Raw genomic sequence first — 20655 nt, forward strand, 5'->3', positions numbered from 1 at the left:
GTAAAGGAATTAAAGGTTATGGTGAGTGGAGGTGAGTCCACGAAAAGATCAGCCATGATCTTATTGAATGGCGGAGCAGGCTTGAGGGCCAGATGGCCTACTCCTGCTCCTAGTTCTTATGTTCTTATGATCCAGAATCATTGTTGAGGACTCCCTCCCGACTCTGTACCTCTGTGCCCCTCGCCACCTCTGCTGGGTCTGTCCATTTGGTGAGACAGGACATACCCAGGAATGGTGATGGGGGTATGTCCTGTCTCACCAAATGGACAGACCCAGCAGAGGTGGCGTGGGGCACAGAGGTATAGAGTCGGGAGGGAGTCCTCAACAATGATTCTGGATCATAAGAACTAGGAGCAGGAGTAGGCCATCTGGCCCCTCGAGCCTGCTCCGCCATTCAATAAGATCATGGCTGACCTTTTTGTGGACTCAGCTCCACTTACCTGCCCGCTCACCATAACCCTTAAATTTTTGAACAGTAAAGGAATGATCTATCATTGCCTTAAAAACATTCAATGAGGTAGCCTCAACTGCTTCACTGGGCAGGGAATTCCACAGATTCACAACCCTTTGTGTGAAGAGGTTCCTCCTTAACTCAGTCCTAAATCTGCTTCTCCTAATTTTGAGGCTATGCCCCCTAGTTCTAGTTTCACCTGCCAGTGGAAACAACTTCCCTGCTTCTATCTTATCTATTCCCTTCATAATCTAATATGTTTCTATAAGATCTCCCCTCATTCTTCTGAATTCCAATGAGTATAACCCCAGTCTACTCAGTCTCTCCTCATAAGCCAACCCTCTCAACTCCGGAATCAACCTAGTGAATCTCCTCTGCACCCCCTCCAGTGCCAGTATATCCTTTCTCAAGTAAGGAGACCAAAACTGTACACAGTACTCCAGGTGTGGCCTCACCAGCACCTTATACAGCTGCAACATAATCTCGCTGTTTTTAAACTCCATCCCTCTAGCAATAAAGGACAAAATTCCATTTGCCTTCTTAATTATCTGCTGCACCTGCAAACCAACTCCTTGAGATTCCTGCACAAGGACACCCAGGTCCCTCTGCACAGCAGCATGCTGCAATTTTTAATCATTTAAATAATAGTCCATTTTGCTGTTATTCCTACAAAAATGGATGACCTCGCATTTACCAACATTGTACTCCATCTGCCAGACCCTCACCCACTCACTTAGACTATCTATATCCCTTTGCAGACTTTCAGCGTCCTCTGCACACTTTGCTCTTCCACCCATCTTAGTGTAATCTGCGAATTTTGACACACTACACTTGGTTCCCAACTCCAAATCATCTATGTAAATCGTAAACAATTGCGGTCCCAACACTGATCCCTGAGGCACACCACTAGTCACTGATCGGCAACCAGAAAAACACCCATTTACCCCCACTCTTTGCTTTCTGTTAGTTAACCAATCCTCTATCCATGCTAATACATTACCCGTAACACTGTGCACCTTTATCTTATGCAGCAGTCTTTGGTGCGGCACCTTGTCAAATGCCTTCTGGAAATCCAGATCCACAGGTTCCCCATTGTCCACTGCACATGTAATGTTCCCAAAGAATTCCACCAAATTAGTTAAACATGACCTGCCCTTCATGAACCCATGCTGCGTCTTACCAATGGGATAATTTATATCCCATGAAGCCTCATGGTACCAGGACAAGGAAACCTCCTGCAGATTACAGCATACCATCCCTTTCAGCTGATGAATCAATGCTGCTTCATGTTGAACATCACTTGGAGGAAGCACTGAGGCTGGCAAGGGCACAGATGCACTCTGTGTGGGTACTTCAATGACATAGAAACTACAAGCAAAAGTAGGCAATTCAGCCCTATGAATCTACTCCACCATTCAGTATGATCATGGCTGATCCTCCATCTCAATGCCATATTCCAGCTTTCTCCCCATGTCCCTTGATGCTATTAAAATCCAAAAGAAATCCATCTCTTTCTTTAATACATTCAGTGACCCGATCGCCAGAACCTTCTGTAATAGTGAATTCCACAGATTCACCACCCTCTGAGTGAAGAAATGTTTCCACATCTCGGTCCTAAGTGGCCTCCCCCCATCCTAAGATTGTGTCCCCTGGTTCTAGACTCCCCATGTGGAGATGCCGGCGTTGGACTGGGGTAAACACAGTAAGAATCCAGCCCTAGACTCCCCAACCAGGAGAAACTTCCTCCGTGCATCCAGTCTGTGCAGCCCTGCTAGTATTTTATACCTTTTAATCAGATCTCCTCTCGCCCTCTCAAATTCCACTGACTACAGGCCCAGTCGAACCAATCTCTCCTCACAGGACAGTCCTGCCAGCCCTGGGATCAGGCTCATGAACCTTCCCTGTACTCCCTCCATGGCAAATATATCCTTTCTTAGGCAGGGAGACCACAGCTGCTCACAATACTCCAGGTGTGATCTCACCAATCCCTGTGTAACTGCAGTGAGATATCTTTACTTCTGAACTCAAATTCTCTTGGAATGAAGGCCAACATACAATTTGCCTGCCTAGTTGCTGGCTACAGCTGCCCCTCCACTTTTATTGACTGGTTTACAAGGACTCCCAGATCTCTTTGTACATCCACACTTCCCAATATAACACCATTTAAATAATACCATGCCATGCGCTTTAATTTTGCCCACTAACCTCTTATGATGGCCCTTTCAAAAGCCTTCTGAAAGTCAAAATACACCATGTCCACTGGTTCTCCCATATCTATTCTAACATTCAAAATCCTGCAGTAGATTGGTTAAGCATGCTTTGCCTTTCAAAAACCCATGCTGGTTTTGTCCAATCCCATTAATTCTTTCCAAATGTTCTGTCATCACATTTCTGTTTCTGTTACCACAACTCTGGCATCCTCCCTATTATCGATGTTAGGCTAACTGGTCTGTAATTCTCTCCCTCCCATTTTAAAAAGTGGGGTTACATTTACCACCCTTCCTCCAATCTGTGGGAACTGCTCCAGAGTCAATAAAATTTTGGAAGATGACCATCAACGTATCCACAATTTCCTGGGCTACTTCCTTGAGTACTCTTGGACATAGTTCTGGGATTTCAGGATGTCTTATCACCAAGGGTGGCTCGGTAGCACCACCCCAGAGCGAGCTGGCCGGGTCCTAAAGGATTCACTGCTAGACTGGGACTGCGGCAGGTGGTGAGGAAACCAACAAGAGGGAAAATCATGCTTGATCTCATTCTTACTAACAGATCTGTCCGTGACAGTAATGGGAGAAGTGACCACCGCATAGTCCCTGTGGAGACAAAGTCCTGTCTTTACAATGAGGAAACCTCCATCGTGTTGAGTGGCACTATCCTGTGCTAAGCCGGATAGATTTTGAGCAGATCTAGCAACTCGAGACTGGCCATCCATGAGGCGCTGTGGGCCATTAACAGCAGCAGATCTGCATCCAGCACAATCTGCAACCACATGGCCCGATATATCCCCCACTCAACCATTACCATCAAGCCAGGGGATCAACCCTGGTTCAATGGAGAGTGCAGGAGGGCATGCTGGGAGCAGCACCAGGCATACCTAAAAATGAGGCGTCAACCTGGTGAAGCCACAGGACTACTTGCATGCCAAACAACATAGACAGCAGGTGATAGACAGAGCTAACTGATCCCACAACCAATAGATCAGACCTAAGCTCTGTAGTCCTTCCACATCCAGTCCTGAATGGTGGTGGACAATTAAACAACCCACTGGAGGAGGCTCCACAAATATCCCCATCCTCAATGATGGAGGAGCCCAGCACTCAGTGCAAAAGATATTCGCAGCAATCTTCAGCCAGAGTGCCAAGTGGATGATCCAACTCGGCCTCCTCCAGTGGTCCCAGCATCTCAGATGCCAGTCTCCAGCCAATTCGATTCACTCCCCGTGATATCAAGAGACAGTTGGAGGCACTGGATACTGCAAAGGCGATGGGCCCTGATAACATTCCGGCAATAGTACTAAAGACTTGTGCTCCAGAACTTGCTGCTCCCCTAGCCAAGCTGTTCCAGTACAGTTACAACACTGGCATCTACCTGACAATGTGGAAAATTGCCCAGGTATGTCCTGTACACACAAAGCACGACAAATCCTACCCGGCCAATTACTGTCTCATCATGAATTTTGGAAGATGAACGCCAATGCATCCACTATTTCTCGAGCCACTTCCATAAGTACTCTGGGATGTAGATTATCAGGCCCTGGGGATTTATCCGCCTTCAATCCCATCAATCTTCCCAGCACCATTTCTGTACTAATACTGATTTCCTTCAGCTCCTCCCTCTCATTAAACACTGTGTTAGAACCATAGAAAATTACAGCTCAGAAACAGGCCTTTTGGCCCTTCTTGTCTGTGCCGAACCATTTTATGCCTAGTCCCACTGACCTGCACTTGGGCCATATCCCTCCACACCCCTCTCATCCATGAACCCGTCCAAGTTTTTCTTAAATGTTAAAAGTGACCCCGCATTTACCACTTTATCCGGCAGCTCATTCCACACTCCCACCACTCTCTGTGTGAAGAAGCCCCCCCTAATATTCCCTTTAAACTTTTCTCCTTTCACCCTTAACCCATGCCCTCTGGTTTTTTTCTCCCCGAGCCTCAGCGGAAAAAGCCTGCTTGCATTCCCCCATACATTTCTGGTACATTATTTGTGTCCTCCTTTGTGAAGACAGAACCAAGGTATGTATTTAGTTGGTTAGCCATTTCCGTGTTCCCCATTATAAATCCCCCTGTTTTTGACTGAAGGCTAAAGACATTTGTCTTCACCAATCTTTTTCTCCTCACATACCGATAGAAACTTTTACAATGAGTCTATGTTCCTTGCAAGCTTACTCTTGTACTTTCCCCTTCTTTATCAATCCCAAGGTCCTCCTTTGCTGATTCTCAGATCTGTTGTTTTTTCTGGCCAATTTATGTTCTTATTTGTATGCCTCTCCCTTGGATCTAATAGTATCTCTAATTTCCCTTGGAAGCCATGCTTTGGCTACCTTTTCGGTACTATTTTTGTGCCAGTCAGAAATAACTGTTGTTGCAGTTCACCCTTGTGTTCTTTGAATGTTTGCCATTGCCTATCCACCGGCATCCCTTTAAGTAACATTCCCAATGCATCACAGCCATCTCGCACCTCTTTACCACTGTGAAGCATTGACAAAGTGACGAGTGAGGCTTGTCTTTTTAACATTACCTGTCCCGTTCCCACTATTTTCCTCTGTGGCTCTGTTCAATTCTGGCCTTTGATTTTTCTATCACTTTTCTTATCTCTTTTACTACCTTTTGTTCTTGTCCTTCATTCCCCTCCTCTGACTCCTTGAATACGTTCCCATCCCCCTGCCATTTCAGTTTTTTAAATTCATTCGTGGGACATGGGTGTCACTGGCTGGCCAGCATTTATTGCCCATCCCTAGTTGTGCTTGAATTGAGTGGCTTGCTAGGCCATTTCAGAGGACAATTGAGAGTCAACCACATTGGAGCCTCATGTAGGCCAGACTGGATAAGGACAGCAGATTTCCTTCCCTAAAGGACATTCGTGAACCAGATGGGTTTTTCCGACAATCGACAATGGTTTCATTGTCATCAGTAGATTCTTAATTCCAGATGTTTTTATTGAATTCAAATTCCACCATCTGCTATGGCAGGATTCGAACCTGGGTCCTGAGTTTCTGGATTAATAGTTTTGCAGGGGAATAGCCACAGGACATTCCTGCACTGCCTGCCTAGCTCTCTTGCTCTGCGTGGTGGTCACCCATTCCCTTCCTACCTGTGGAACAAAGAACAATACAGCACAGGAACAGGCCCTTCGGCCCTCCAAGCCCGTGCCGCTCCCTGGTCCAAACTAGACCATTCTTTTGTATCCCTCCATTCCCACTCCATTCATGGGGCTATCTAGATAAGTCTTAAACGTTCCCAGTGTGTCCGCCTCCACCACCTTGCCCGGCAGCGCATTCCAGGCCCCCACCACCCTCTGAGTAAAATATGTCCTTCTGATATCTGTGTTAAACCTCCCCACTTCACCTTGAACCTATGAGCCCTCGTGAACGTCACCACTGACCTGGGGAAAAGCTTCCCACCGTTCACCCTATCTATGCCTTTCATAATTTTATACACCTCTATTAAGTCACCCCTCATCCTCCGTCTTTCCAGGGAGAACAACCCCAGTTTACCCAATCTCTCCTCATAACTAAGCCCATCCATACCAGGCAACATCCTGGTAAATCTCCTCTGTACTCTCTCCAAAGCCTCCACGTCCTTCTGGTAGTGTGGCAACCAGAACTGGACGCAGTATTCCAAATGCGGCCGAACCAACATTCTATACAACTGCAACATCAGACCCCAACTTTTATACTCTATGCCCCGTCCTATAAAGGCAAGCATGCCATATGCCTTCTTCACCACCTTCTCCACCTGTGACGTCACCTTCAAGGGTCTGTGGACTTGCACACCCAGGTCCCTCTGCGTATCTACACCCTTTATGGTTCTGTCATTTATCGTATAGCTCCTCCCTACATTAGTTCTACCAAAATGCATCACTTGGCATTCATCAGGATTGAACTCCATCTGCCATTTCTTTGCCCAAATTTCCAGCCTATCTATATCCTTCTGTAGCCTCTGACAATGCTCCTCACTATCTGCAAGTCCTGCCAATTTTGTGTCGTCCGCAAACTTACTGATCACCCCAGTTACACCTTCTTCCAGATCGTTTATATAAATCACAAACAGCAGCGGTCCCAATACAGAGCCCTGCGAAACACCACTAGTCACAGGCCTCCAGCCGGAAAAAGACCCTTCCACTACCACCCTCTGTCTTCTGTGACCAAGCCAGTTCTCCACCCATCTAGCCACCTCCCCCTTTATCCCATGAGATCCAACCTTTTTCACCAGCCTACCATGAGGGACTTTGTCAAACGCTTTACTAAAGTCCATATAGACGATTTCCACGGCCCTTCCCTTGTCAACCATTCTAGTCTGAACCTGCAGTGTGAGCACCTTCTCTATACATGCAATCCACAATCCTCGCGGATGCTCCACAGTGTCCCAACCGCCGCTCCAGGTCCGAAACGCAGGCTTCCAGGAGCTGCAGCTGGAGACATTTCCTGCACACATGCTGACCCCGGGCACTGGAAACGTTTCCGGCCTCCCACATGGAGCACGAGGACAACAGCGCGGCTTTGAGCTCTCTTGTCATGACTTACTGAAGGGGCGGCATGGTGGCACAGGCACTGCTGCCTCACAGCGCCAGGGACCCCGGTTCAATTCCCAGCTTGGGTCACTGCCTGTGCGGAGTCTGCACATTCTCCGCGTGTCTTCATGGGTTTCCTCCGGGTGCTCCGGTTTTCTCCTATAGTCCGAAAGACCTGCTGGTTTGGATGCATTGACCCGACTAGGGGCCGGAATGTGGCGACTGGGGGATTTTCACAGTAACTTCACTGCAGTGTTAATATAAGCCTCCTTGTGACACGAATAAACTTTCAACTTTTACCCCTTTAGATTAAACCATTAAACCTTTGAAAAATGCTTATCATCAGATAATATCAATTACTCCAGGGCCCTTCTTCCCTGGTCCTCGTTCCAATAGAATAGCACCGTGTCACACTCACACCAGCCCGTTGTGCTCGCGCTGTGCGCTCTCTCACTGCTCGTGTGCAAAGCTCACTGATCAAGCCTTCATCAAACTTCTCTGGCTCTTCCTCAAAAAATTCAACTAGATTAACCAAACACAAAAATGTGCTGTGTATCCGTAATGAACTCGATACTCTCCAATAGCCTGTTGATGTGTTCCCTGAATTTGTTTCTGAAACTTTCGGAAGGATGTGAGCGACATTGAGACGGTGCGGAGGAGATTGACTAGAATGGTTTGATTGGATTTGATTTGATTTATTATTGTCACATGTATTAACATTTAGTGAAAAGTATTGTTTCTTGCGTGCTATACAGACAATACATACCATTCATAGAGAAGGAAAGGAGAGGGTGCAGAATGTAGTGTTACAGTCATAGCTAGGGTGTAGAGAAAGATCAACTTAGTGCGAGGTAGGTCCATTCAAAAGTCTGACAGCAGCAGGGAAGAAGCTGTTCTTGAGTCGGTTGGTACGTGACCTCAGACTTTTGTATCTTTTTCCTGACGGAAGAAGGTGGAAGAGAGAATGTCCGGGGTGCGTGGGGTCCTTAATTATGCTGGCTGCTTTGCCGAGGCAGTGGGAAGTGTAGACAGAGTCAATGGATGGGAGGCTGGTTTGAGTGATGGATTGGGCTACATTCACGATCTTAGTTCCAGGGATGAGGGATTTTAGTTACAAGGTTCAGGTGGAGAAGCTGGGATTGTTCTGCTTGGAGCGAAGGAGAGTGAGGGGAGATTGGGTAAAGGTGTACAAGATTGTGACAGGTTTAGATAAAGTGGACAAGGAAATCTCTCCCCATTCGGCTTTCCGAAGGGAAGTGAATTGGTATTTGAAGGGAATAAATTCCAGGGTTTCAGAGATCGACCGCAAAGCGATGCTGAGATTCACCCAGAGCCATGATCTTAGTGAATGGTGAGCAGGTTTGATGGGCTGAATGGCCTGCTCCTGCTCCGAGGTCTAAGTCCAGAGGCCTGTGAGTGGGGAAATGAGAGTGACTGGAATACTGTACAGAGAACTGGCAGTGAATGGACTGAATGTCCTGTGCTGTAATGATTCTTGAGTATTGCCCACTGTACTCCCGGCTGTTGTTTCTGACTGAGCCCCCTGTCCATCCACACCCACCTTAATAATCAGTAATGTCTGCTCTGCCTACTCATTCAATCCCCTGGGACAGCTACTTCTCTCTGCAACTTCCACACAGCCTCTTGCTGCATGAGTACAGAATGATCTCGCCTGCCTGGTGTGTGATATTTACCACCTTGAGTGACAGCAAGGCGAGCTCGATGCCTCTGATCTGATCAAAGTTAAAAGTGGATCAGATTTGACATTCTGCTGCCTCTGCCCAGTACCAAGTTACCTTTCACACACACACCCCCTCAAGCCCAGAGATCAGTCAGTGTACCACCCGAGCCTATTAGAACCTAGAAAAGTTACAGTGCAGAGAGGCCATTCAGCCCATCCTCTCTGCAGTGGCCAAAAAGGAGAATAAAAGAAGCTAGATACTCATTTTATCTCCACTTTCCAGCACAGTGTGTAGCCTTCCGGGTTCCAGCGCTTCAGACACAGATCCAGGCACCTGTTAAATGATCCAAGCATTTCAGCATTAACCACCAACTCAGGTCGTGAATTCCAGACACCCACCACCCTCTCTACACCTCAATTAGGTCACCGCCAAAAAGATGCATTCGCCTCCTTTGTTCAAAGGACAGAAGTCTCACAACACCAGGTTAAAGTCCAACAGGTTTATTTGGTAGCAAAAGCCACACAAGCTTTCGGAGTGACGCTCCTTCATCAGGTGAGTCTGAAAGCTGGTGCTACCAAATAAACCTGTTGGACTTTAACCTGGTGTTGTGAGACTTCTTACTGTGTTTACCCCAGTCCAACGCCAGCATTTCCACATCTTGTTGAAAGGGAAACAACCCCAATCTATCCAATCTCCCCTCATAGCTACACGTTTCCAGCCCTGGCAACATTCTTGTAAACCTCCTCTGCACTCTCTCTGGGGCAATTAGATTCTTCCTGTAGTGTGGTGACCAGAATTGCACACAATACTCCAATTGTGGCCTCACCAGCGTTTTATGAAGTTCTATCATTACATCCCTGATTTGGTATTCGATACCTCATCCAAAAAAGAACACCTTGTTCACCTGTCCAGCCACTTTCAGGGACCTGTGGACATGCATTCTGAGCAAGGTCTCACTCCCTCAACCTCCCTCTCAATATCCTCCCGTTTATTGTTCGCTTTGTTTGCCTCCCTGATTGGTTACTCCCTGCCCCTTCTTCATGCCTATTGGTTGCTGCTAATCCTCTTCTCTTTGCGGATTGGTTCTTCCAAGTTGGCTTTTTTAAGCCAATTGGTTGTTGGATGTTATTGGCGCATGTCAAAAGGAAAGTTCTCTCAGACTACCCACAACACCACCCACAACACTGACCCTCCACTAAGTGGACATTGCCCCTCAGACTGACCACAACACTGACCCTCCACTAACTGGACACTGTCCCTCAGATTGTCCCCAACACTGCCCACAACACTGACCCCCTCACTAGCTGGACACTGTCCCTCAGACTGCCACAACACTGACCCTCCACTCACTGGACATTGTCCCTCAGACCGCCCACAACACTGACCCTCCACTCACTGGACACTCACTCCCCACAACACTGACCCTCCACTAACTGGACACTGTCCCTCAGATTGTCCCCAACACTGCCCACAACACTGACCCCCTCACTAGCTGGACACTGTCCCTCAGACTGCCACAACACTGACCCTCCACTCACTGGACATTGTCCCTCAGACCGCCCACAACACTGACCCTCCACTCACTGGACATTGTCCCTCAGACTGCCACAACACTGACCCTCCACTCACTGGACACTCACTCCCCACAACACTGACCCTCCACTAACTGGACACTGACCCTCAGACTGCCCACAACACCGACCCTCCGGTAACTGGGCACTCACTGCCCACAACACTGACCCTCCACTAACTGGACACTGTCCCTCAGACTGCCCACAACACTGACCCTCCACTAACTGGACACTGTCCCTCAGACTGCCCACAACACCGACCCTCCGGTAACTGGGCACTCACTGCCCACAACACTGACCCTCCACTAACTGGACACTGTCCCTCAGACTGACCACAACACTGACCCTCCACTAACTGGACACTGTCCCTCAGACTGCCCACAACACTGACCCTTCACTAACTGGACACTGTCCCTCAGACTGACCACAACACTGACCCTCCACTAACTGGACACTGTCCCTCAGACTGCCCACAACACTGACCCTTCACTAACTGGACACTGTCCCTCAGACTGCCCACAACATTGACCCCCCATTAACTGGACACTCACTGCCCACAACACTGATCCTCCACTAACTGGACACTGTCCCTCAGACTGACCACAACACTGATCCTCCACTAACTGGACACTGTCCCTCAGACTGACCACAACACTGATCCTCCACTAACTGGACACTGTCCCTCAGACTGACCACAACACTGACCCTCCACTAACTGGACACTGTCCCTCAGACTGACCACAACACTGATCCTCCACTAACTGGACACTCACTGCCCACAACACTGACCCTCCAGTTACTGGGGTCTACCTGCTCAGATCTACATGCCATGTGAGTGGAGTTTAAATGTTTGAGGTTGTTCTATTTGAGGGTTTAAGCTGTTTGAATGAGTTGACAGGGTAATTTGGGAGAGTCCGGTTTGTCTGTTGGCTGTGTTTGTAACAAGCAGACCTAGCCATCAATTTAGAGCCAGCCAGTACAGGCTGATATTCCCAGTTTTTCTCTGGGGTATGTGGGACTTTCTCCCCCATAACGCTGGGATAGCTCAGAGCTTTCAAACTGGAATCCCTGGATTCTTGTTTGGTAATCAGCACAAAATGGGAATGAAGGAACAGGTGGCCACTGAAACTGGAGAGAATGGATTGAGTTTGAACCAAAACGGAAAGTGCTGGAAAAGTTCAGCCTGTCTGGCTGCACCAGTGGGGAGAAGAGACGTGGTTATCGTTTCAAACCCAGATAACTCTTCAGAGCTCTAAGAGCCTCTTTCTGTTGCTGTTTTTCTGTGACCCGACTGTGTTAGGGTCCAGGTGGGGAAGTGTGTGGACGTGATTATGAGCGGATGCGATTCTGTCAGTGTGTGTGCGTCAGTAGTTGGAAGAGAATGAGTCAGTGAGTTTGTGCATGTGGGACATGAGCTACCTGTGCTGCAGCTTTCAGCTCTGTACATCACGAGCTAAGGAATGTATGCAGGGTTAGGGCTGTATGATATTTGACAGTCAGAGCCTTGCCAGTGATGAGCTGTGCTAACATCTTCTTGTTGTGTCTGTAGCTAACACTAACAATACATCGTCAGACTGGTGGCCTAGGCATCAGTATCGCTGGAGGAAAAGGTTCCACACCATACAAGGGGGAGGATGAGGTAAGCAGCCAGATTCAGACTCTTCACCCATCAGACTGTGGCGCATTGTCCATAATGCTGCTCTCTCCCCACTCCCTCCCCCTCTCCTTCCCTCTCCCCACTCCTCCCTCTCCCCCTCCCTTTCCCCCTCCCCTTCCCTCTGCCCACTCCCTCACCTTCCCCCTCCCCACTTCCTCACCCTCCCCACTCCCACCCCCTCCCCCTCCTTACTCGTTGAACAAAGAACAAAGAAAATGACAGCACAGGAACAGGCCATTCGGCCTTTCAAGCCTGCACCGACCATGCTGCCCGACTTAACTTAAACCCCCGACTCTTCCAGGGACCATATCCCTCCATGCCCATCCTGTTCATGTATTTGTCAAGACACCCCTTAAAAATCATGACTGTATCCGCTTCCACTACCTCCCCCGGCAACAGGTTCCAGGCACCCACCACCCTCTGTGTAAAAAGTCTGCCTCATACATCTCCTTTAAACCTTGCCCCTCGCACCTTAAACCTGTGCCCTCTAGTAATTGACTCTTCCACCCTGGGAAAAAGCTTCTGACTATCCACTCTGTCCATGCCTCTCATAATCTTGTAGACTTCTATCTGGTCTCCCCTCAACCTCCGTCACTCCAGTGAGAACAAACCAAGTTTCTCCAACCTCTCCTCATAGCTGATGCCCTCCATACCAGGCAACATCCTGGTAAATCTTTTCTGTACCCTCTCCAAAGCCTCCACATCCTTCTGGTAGTGTGGCGACCAGAATTGAACACTATATTCCAAGTGCGGCCTAACTAAGGTTCTATAAAGGTTTTATACATGACTTGCCAATTTTTAAACTCAATACCCCGGCCGATGAAGGCAAGCATGCCGTATGCCTTCTTGACTACCTTCTCCACCTGCGTTGCCAATTTCAGTGACCTGTGTACCTGTACACCCAGATCCCTTTGCCTATCAATACTCCTAAGGGTTCTGCCATTTACTGTATATTTCCTATCTGTATTAGACCTTCCAAAATGCATTACTTCACATTTGTCCGGATTAAACTCCATCTGCCATCTCTCCGCCCAAGTCTCCAACTGATCTATATCCTGCTGTATCCTCTGATGGTCCTCATCACCATCCGCAAATCCACCAACCTTTGTGTCGTCCGCAAACTTACTAATCAATCCAGTTACATTTTACTCCAAATCATTTATATATATTACAAACAGCAAAGGTCCCAGCACTGATCCCTGAGGAACACCACTTGTCACAGCCCTCCATTCAGAAATGCACCTTTCCACTGCTACCCTCTGTCTTCTTTGACCGAGCCAATTTTGTATCCACCTTGCCAGCTCACCTCTGATCCCATGCGACTTCACCTTCTGCACCAGTCTGCCATGAGGGACCTTGTCAAAGGCCTTACTGAAGTCCATGTAGACAACATCCACTGCCCTACCATCATCAATCATCTTCGTCACTTCCTCGAAAAATTCGATCAAGTTCGTGAGACACGACCTCCCCTTCACAAAACCATGTTGCCTCTCACTAATACGTCCACTTATTTCCAAGTGGGAATAAATCCTGTCTCGAAGAATCCTCTCCAATAATTTCCCTACCACTGATGTAAGGCTCACCGGCCTGTAATTACCTGGATTATTCTTGCTCCCCTTCTTAAACAAAGGAACGACATTGGCTATTCTCCAATCCTCTGGGACCTCCCCTGTAGCCAGTGAGGATACAAAGATTTCTCTCAAGGCCCCAGCAATTTCCTCCCTTGCCTCTCTCAGTATTCTGGGGTATATCCCATCAGGCACTGGGGACTTGTCTACCTTAACGTTTCTCAAGAACCCCAATACCTCCTCCTTTTTGATCTCAACATGACTCAAAGTATCTACACATCCTTCCCCAGACTCATCATCCGCCAAGTCCTTCTCTTTGGTGAATACTGACGCAAAGTACTCATTTAATACCTCGCCCATTTCCTCTGGCTACATGCAGAGATTCCCTCCCTTATCCTTGAGTGGGCCAACCCTCTCCCTGGCTACCCTCTTGCTCTTTATATATGTGTAAAAAGCCTTGGGATTTTCCTTAATCCTGCTGGCCAGTGCTTTTTCATGACCCCTTTTAGCTCTTCTTACTCCTTGCTTAAGTTTCTTTCTACTTTCCTTGTATTCCACACTTGCTTCATGTGCTCCCAGCCTCCGAGCTTTGATAAATGCTTCCTTTTTCTCTTTGACTCGGCTCACAATATCTCTCGTTATCCAAGGTTCCCAAAACTTGCCATACTTATCCTTCATCTTTACAGGAATGTGCCGGTCCTGAAACCCTATCAACTTACACTTGAAAGCCTCCCACATGCCAGATGTTGATTTCCCCTCAAACATCTGCCCCCAATCTACATTCTTCAGTAATTGGCTCTTCCACCCTGGGAAAAAGCTTCTGACTATCCACTCTGTCCATGCCTCTCATAATCTTGTAGACTTCTATCAGGTCTCCCTTCAATCTCTGTCGTTGCAGTGAATTTTTCCAAGCACGCTGCTGTGATATCTTTAATGATGGTTTTGAACCTTTTCCTGGTGACAGATGTGTTGCCCTCGAACTCGGCTCGACGGACACCGTAGACAAAAACTCAAACGCTGAATTATTACACAACAAATCTCCTTTATTGAACTCCACCAGAGCATCAAACCTCATTATACCCAAAGTAACTAACTTTCGAGCCTGCACTGACAACCACCCCACCCAGACCCTACCCCCACAACTCCACGTATTTACCCTGCTAACCCCCTGACAATAAGGGGCAATTTAGCATGGCCAATCAGTCTGATCCCCTCAGCTTTGGACTCTGGGAGGAAATGAGGAGGTGATAGATAGGAGTTATAGGCAGGTGGTCACACCGGGGCCACAAGGAGCAGGGAAGTGGCTCACAGTCAGGAAAGGGAAAAGTCAGGTGGTAGAGAGTACCCCAGTGGTTGTGCTCCTTAAAAATAAGTACTCTTGTTTGAGTACTGTTGGGGGGGGACAGCCCACCTGGTGGAAGCAGCAGTGGTCGTGCCTCCAGCGCGGAGTCCGGCCTTGTAGCACAGAAGGGTGAGGAAAGGAGGAAGAAGGCAGTGGTGATCGGGGACTCTACAGTGAGGGGGTCAGACAGGCGTTTCTGTGGAGGAAGTCGAGAAACGCGGATGGTGGTTTGCCTCCCTGGTGCCGGGATCAAGGATGTTTCTGACCGTATCCAAGAAATCCTGAAGTGGGAGGGAGAGGAGCCAGAGGTCGTGGTGCATACTGGTACCACTGACATAGGCAGGAAAGTGGAAGGGGTTATGAAAGGAGAATATAGGAAGTTAGGTAGGGAGTTAAGAAGAAGGAACGCAAAGGTAGTAATCTCGGGATTGCTGCCTGTGCCACGAGACATAGAACATAGAACATTACAGTGCAGTACAGGCCCTTCGGCCCTCGATGTTGCGCCGACCAGTGAAACCAATCTAAAGCCCCTCTAATCTACACTATTCCAATATCATCCATATGTTTATCCAATAACCATTTGAATGCTCTTAATGTTGACGAGTCCACTACTGCTGCAGGCAGGGCATTCCACGCCCTTACTACCCTCTGAGTAAAGAATCTACCTCTAACATCTCACCTCTCACCCCTCAATTTAAAGCTATGTCCCCTCGTGCTAGCCATCACCATCCGAAGAAAAAGGCTCTCACTGTCCACCCTGTCTAATCCTCTGATCATCTTGTATGTCTCTATTAAGTCACCTCTTAACCTTCTTCTCTCTAACGAAAACAACCTCAAGTCCCTCAGCCTTTCCTCATACGATTTTCCCACCATACCAGGCAACATCCTGGTAAATCTCCTCTGCACACTTTCCAACACTTCCACATTTTTCCTATAATACGGTGACCAGAACTGTACGCAATACACCAAATGCGGCCGCACCAGAGTTTTGTACAGTTGCAGCATGACCTCCTGGCTCCGAAACTCAATCCCTCTACCAATAAAAGCTAACCCACCTTACGCCTTCTTAACAACCCTATCAACCTGGGTGCCAACTTTCAGGGATCTATGCACATGGACACCCAGGTCCCTCTGTTCATCCACACTACCAAGTATCTTACCATTAGCCCAGTACTCTGTATTCCTGTTACTCCTTCCAAAGTGAATCACCTCACACTTTTCTGCATTAAACTCCATTTGCCACCTCTCAGCCCAGCTCTGCAGCTTATCTATGTCCCTCTGTAACCTGCCACTTTCCTCCACACTGTCTACAACTCCACCGACTTTAGTGTCATCCGCAAATTTACTAATCCATCCTTCCACGCCCTCATCCAGGTCATTAATGAAAATGACAAAACAGCAGTGGCCCCAAAACAGATCCTTGCGGTACACCACTCGTAACTGAACTCCAGGATGAATATTTCCCATCAACCACCACCCTCTGTTTTCTTACAGCTAGCCAATTCCTGATCCAAACCACTAAATCACCCTCAATCTCATGTATCCGTATTTTCTGCAAAAGCTTACCATGGGGAACCTTATCAAACGCTTTGCTGAAATCCATATACATCATCCACCTCTTTGGTCACCTTCTCAAAGAACTCAATAAGGTTTGTGAGGCACGACCTACCCTTCACAAAACCGTGTGGACTATCCCTAATCAAATTATTCCTTTCTAGGTGATTATAAATCCTATCTCTTATAATCCTTTCCAAAACTTTGCCCACAACAGAAGTAAGGCTCACCGGTCTATAATTACCAGGGTTGTCCCTACTCCCCTTCTTGAACAAGGGGGCAACATTTGCTATCCTCCAGTCTTCTGGCACTGTTCCTGTAGACAATGACGACCCAAAGATCAAAGCCAAAGGCTCTGCAATCTCCTCTCTAGCCTCCCAGAGAATCCTAGGATAAATCCCATCCGGCCCAGGGTACTTATCTATTTTTACCCTTTCCAGAATTGCTAACACCTCCTCCTTATGAACATCAATCCCATCCAGTCCAACAGCCTGCATCTCAGTACTCCCATCAACAACACTGTCCCTCTCCAGTGTGAATACCGACGGAAAATATTCATTTAGTGCCTCTCCTACCTCTTCAGACTCCACGCACAACTTCCCACTCCTGTCCTTGACTGGCCCTAATCTTACCCTAGTCATTCTTTTACTCCTGACATACCTATAGAAAGCTTTAGGGTTTTCCTTGATCCTACCCGCCAAAGACTTCTCATGTCCCCTCCGGGCTCTTCTCAACTCTTTCTTTAGGTCCTTCCTGGCTAACTTGTAACTCTCAAGCGCCCTAACTGAGCCTTCACGTCTCATCTTAACATAAGTCTCCTTCTTCCTCTTCACAAGAGATTCAACCTCCTTAGTAAACCACGGTTCCCTCACACGTCTGCTTCCTCCCTGCCTGACAGGTACATATTTATCAAGGACGCGCAGTAGCTGTTCCTTGAACAAGTTCCACATTACAATTGTGCCCATCCCCTGCAGTTTCCTTCCCCAACCTATGCCAGCTAAATCTCGCCTAATCGCATCATAATTTCCTTTCCCCCAGCTATAACTCTTGCCCTTTGGTATATAGCTATCCTTTTCCATTGCTAAAGTAAATGTAACCGAATTGTGGTCCCTATCACCAAAGTGCTCACCTACCTCCAAACCTAACACCTGGCCTGGTTCATTACCCAGTACCAAATCCAATGTGGCCTCGCCTCTTGTTGGTCTATCTACATACTGTGTCAGGAAGCCTTACTGCACACACTGGACAAAAACTGACCCCTCTAAAGTACTCGAACTAAAGCTTTTCCAGTCAATATTTGTAAAGTTAAAGTCCCCCAGTACAACTACCCTGTTATTTTCGCTCCTATCCAGAATCATCTTTGCAATCTTTTCCTCTACATCTCTGGAACTTTTCGGAGGTCTATAAAAAACTCCCAACAGGGTGACCTCTCCTTTCCTGTTTCGAACCTCAGCCCAAACTACCTCAGTAGACGAGTCCTCATCAAATGTGCTTTCTGCCACCGTAATACTGTCCTTGACTAACAATGCCACACCTCCCCCTCTTTTACCACCTTCCCTGCACTTACTGAAATATCTAAACCCAGGAACCTGCAACAACCATTCCTGTCCCTGCTCTATCCATGTCTCCGAGATGGCCACAACATCGAAACCCATGCTGCAAGCTCACCCACCTTATTCCGGATGCTCCTGGCGTTCAAGTATACACACAGACAGTGAGGGAAGGAACGGAATAAGGTGGAGGATAAATAAAAGGTGGCTAAGGGATTGGAGCAGGGGTCAGGGATTCAGGTTCCTGAATCATTGGGAACTCTTTAGGGGCAGGTGCGACCTGTACAAAAAGGATGGGTTTCACTTAAATCCCAGGGGGACCAATATCCTGGCGGGAAGGTTTGCGAAGGCTACTGGGGAGTGTTTAAACTAGAATGGTTGGGGGGGTGGGAATCAAAATGAGGTGACTGGGAGAGAGGAGGTTAGCTTAAAAATAAAAGGGGCTTGTAGACAGTGTGAGAGGGAGGATAGGCAGGTGACGGAGAAGGGGAGCGCTCAGACCGAAGGGTTGAGATGTGTGTATTTTAACGCAAGGAGTGTAGTGAACAAAATGGATGAGCTTAGAGCGTGGATCATTACTTGGAAATGTGATGTGGTGGCCATTACAGAGACTTGGTTATCTCAGGGACAGGACTGGATACTTCAAGTGCCGGGTTTCAGATGTTTCAGGAGGGACAGGGAAGGAGGCAAAAGAGGTGGGGGAGTGGCACTGTTGATCAGGGATAGTGTCACGGCTGTAGAAAAGATGGATGCCACAGAGGGATTGTCTACGGAATCTCTGTGGGTGGGGGTTCACAACAGGAAGGGGTCAATAACTTTACTGGGTGTTTTCTATAGGCCGCCCAATAGTAGCAGGGATGTGGAGGGGCAGATTGGGAAGCAGATCCTGGAGAGATGTGATAATAACAGAGTGGTCGTGATGGGAGATTTTAATTTCCCAAATATCGATTGGAATATCCCTAGGGTAAGGGGTTTAGATGGGGAGGAGTTTGTTAGGTGTGTTCAGGAGGGCTTCCTGACACAGTATGTGGATAAGCCTACAAGAGGAGAGGCTGTACTTGATTTGGTATTAAGGAATGAACCTGGGCAGGTGTCAGATCTCTCAGTGGGAGAGCATTTTGGGGATAGTGATCATAACTCTATCTCCTTTACATTAGCATTGGAGAGAGATAGGATCAGTCAAGCTAGGAAAGTGTTTATCTGGAGTAAGGGCAATTATGAGGCTATTAGGCAGGAAATTAGAGGCATAAATTGGAAGGAGGTTTTCTCAGGGAAATGTACAGAAGAAATGTGGCAAATTTTCAAGGAAAATTTGTCTGGAGCTCTACACAGCAACGTTCCAATGAGACAAGGGAGTTATGGTAGGTTACAGTAACCATGGTGCATGAAAGCTGGAACGAATTTAGTCAAGAAGAAAAGAAAAGCTGACAAAAGGTTCAGGGAGCTAGGTAATGTTAGAAATCTAGAAGAGTATACGACTAGTAGGAAGGAACTTAAGAGGGAAATTAGAAGAGCAAGAAGGGGTCATGAGAAGGCCTTGGCAGACAGGATAAAGGAAAACCCCAAGTCATTCTACAAGTATGTTAAGAGCAAGAAAATAAGATGTGAAGGAGTAGGACCTATCAAATGTGACGGTGGGAAAGTCTGTATAGAACCGGTAGAAATAGCAGAGGTACTCAATGAATCCTTTGCTTCAGTATTCACAGTGCAAAGGGATCTTGGTAGTTGCAGTGCAGACTTGCAGTGGACTGAAAAGATTGAGCATGTGGACATTAGGAAAGAGGATGCGTTGGAGTTTTTGAAAAGCACCAAGTTAGATAAATCGCCGGGTCCGGATGGGATGTTCCCCAGGTTACTGTGGGAGGCGAGGGAAGAGATTGCTGAGCCTCTGGCGATGATCTTTGCGTCATCAATGGAGACGGGAGAGGTTCCGGAGGATTGGAGGATTGCGGATGTGGTTCTGTTATTCAAGAAAGGGAGAAGAGATAGCCCGGGAAATTAGAGACCGGTGAGTCTAACCTCAATGGTTGGTAAGTTGATGGAGAGGATCCTGAGAGACAGGATTTATGAACATCTGGAGAGGGATAGCATGATCAGAAATAGCCAACACGGCTTTGTCCAAGGCAGATCATGCCTTACGAGCCTAATTGAATTTTTTGAAGATGTAACTAGACACATAGACGAGAGAAGAGCAGTAGATGTAGTTTATATGGATTTCAGCAAGGCGTTTGATAAGGTGCCCCACGCAAGGCTGATTGAGAAAGTGAAGGGGCATGGGATACAAGGGGACATTGCCTTGTGGCTTCAGAATTGGCTTGCCCACAGAAGGCAAAGAGTGGTTGGAGATGGGTCTTTTTCAGCATGGAGGTCGGTCACCAGTGGAGTGCCCCAGGGATCTGTTCTGGGACCCTTGCTCTTTGTGATTTTTATAACTGACCTGGATGAGGAAGTGGAAGGATGGGTTGGTAAGTTTGCTGATGACACAAAGGTTGGTGGTGTTGTGGATAGTGTAGAGGGATGTCAGCAGTTGCAACGAGACATAGATAAG

General features: G+C 47.6%; 1 protein-coding gene across 1 annotated transcript in view; it reads left to right on the forward strand.

Moving 5' to 3' along the window:
• Positions 1-20655, forward strand: part of scrib (scribble planar cell polarity protein) — a 322951-nt gene that overhangs the window by 36540 nt on the left and 265756 nt on the right. The window contains exon 5 of the mRNA XM_078230184.1: positions 11986-12075. Within this exon, the coding sequence (XP_078086310.1) occupies positions 11986-12075 (90 nt within the window). The remainder of the gene's footprint in view (positions 1-11985; positions 12076-20655) is intronic.

The sequence above is a fragment of the Mustelus asterias genome, chromosome 2 (assembly GCF_964213995.1).
Source record: "Mustelus asterias chromosome 2, sMusAst1.hap1.1, whole genome shotgun sequence".
NCBI classification, from domain to species: Eukaryota; Metazoa; Chordata; class Chondrichthyes; order Carcharhiniformes; family Triakidae; genus Mustelus; species Mustelus asterias.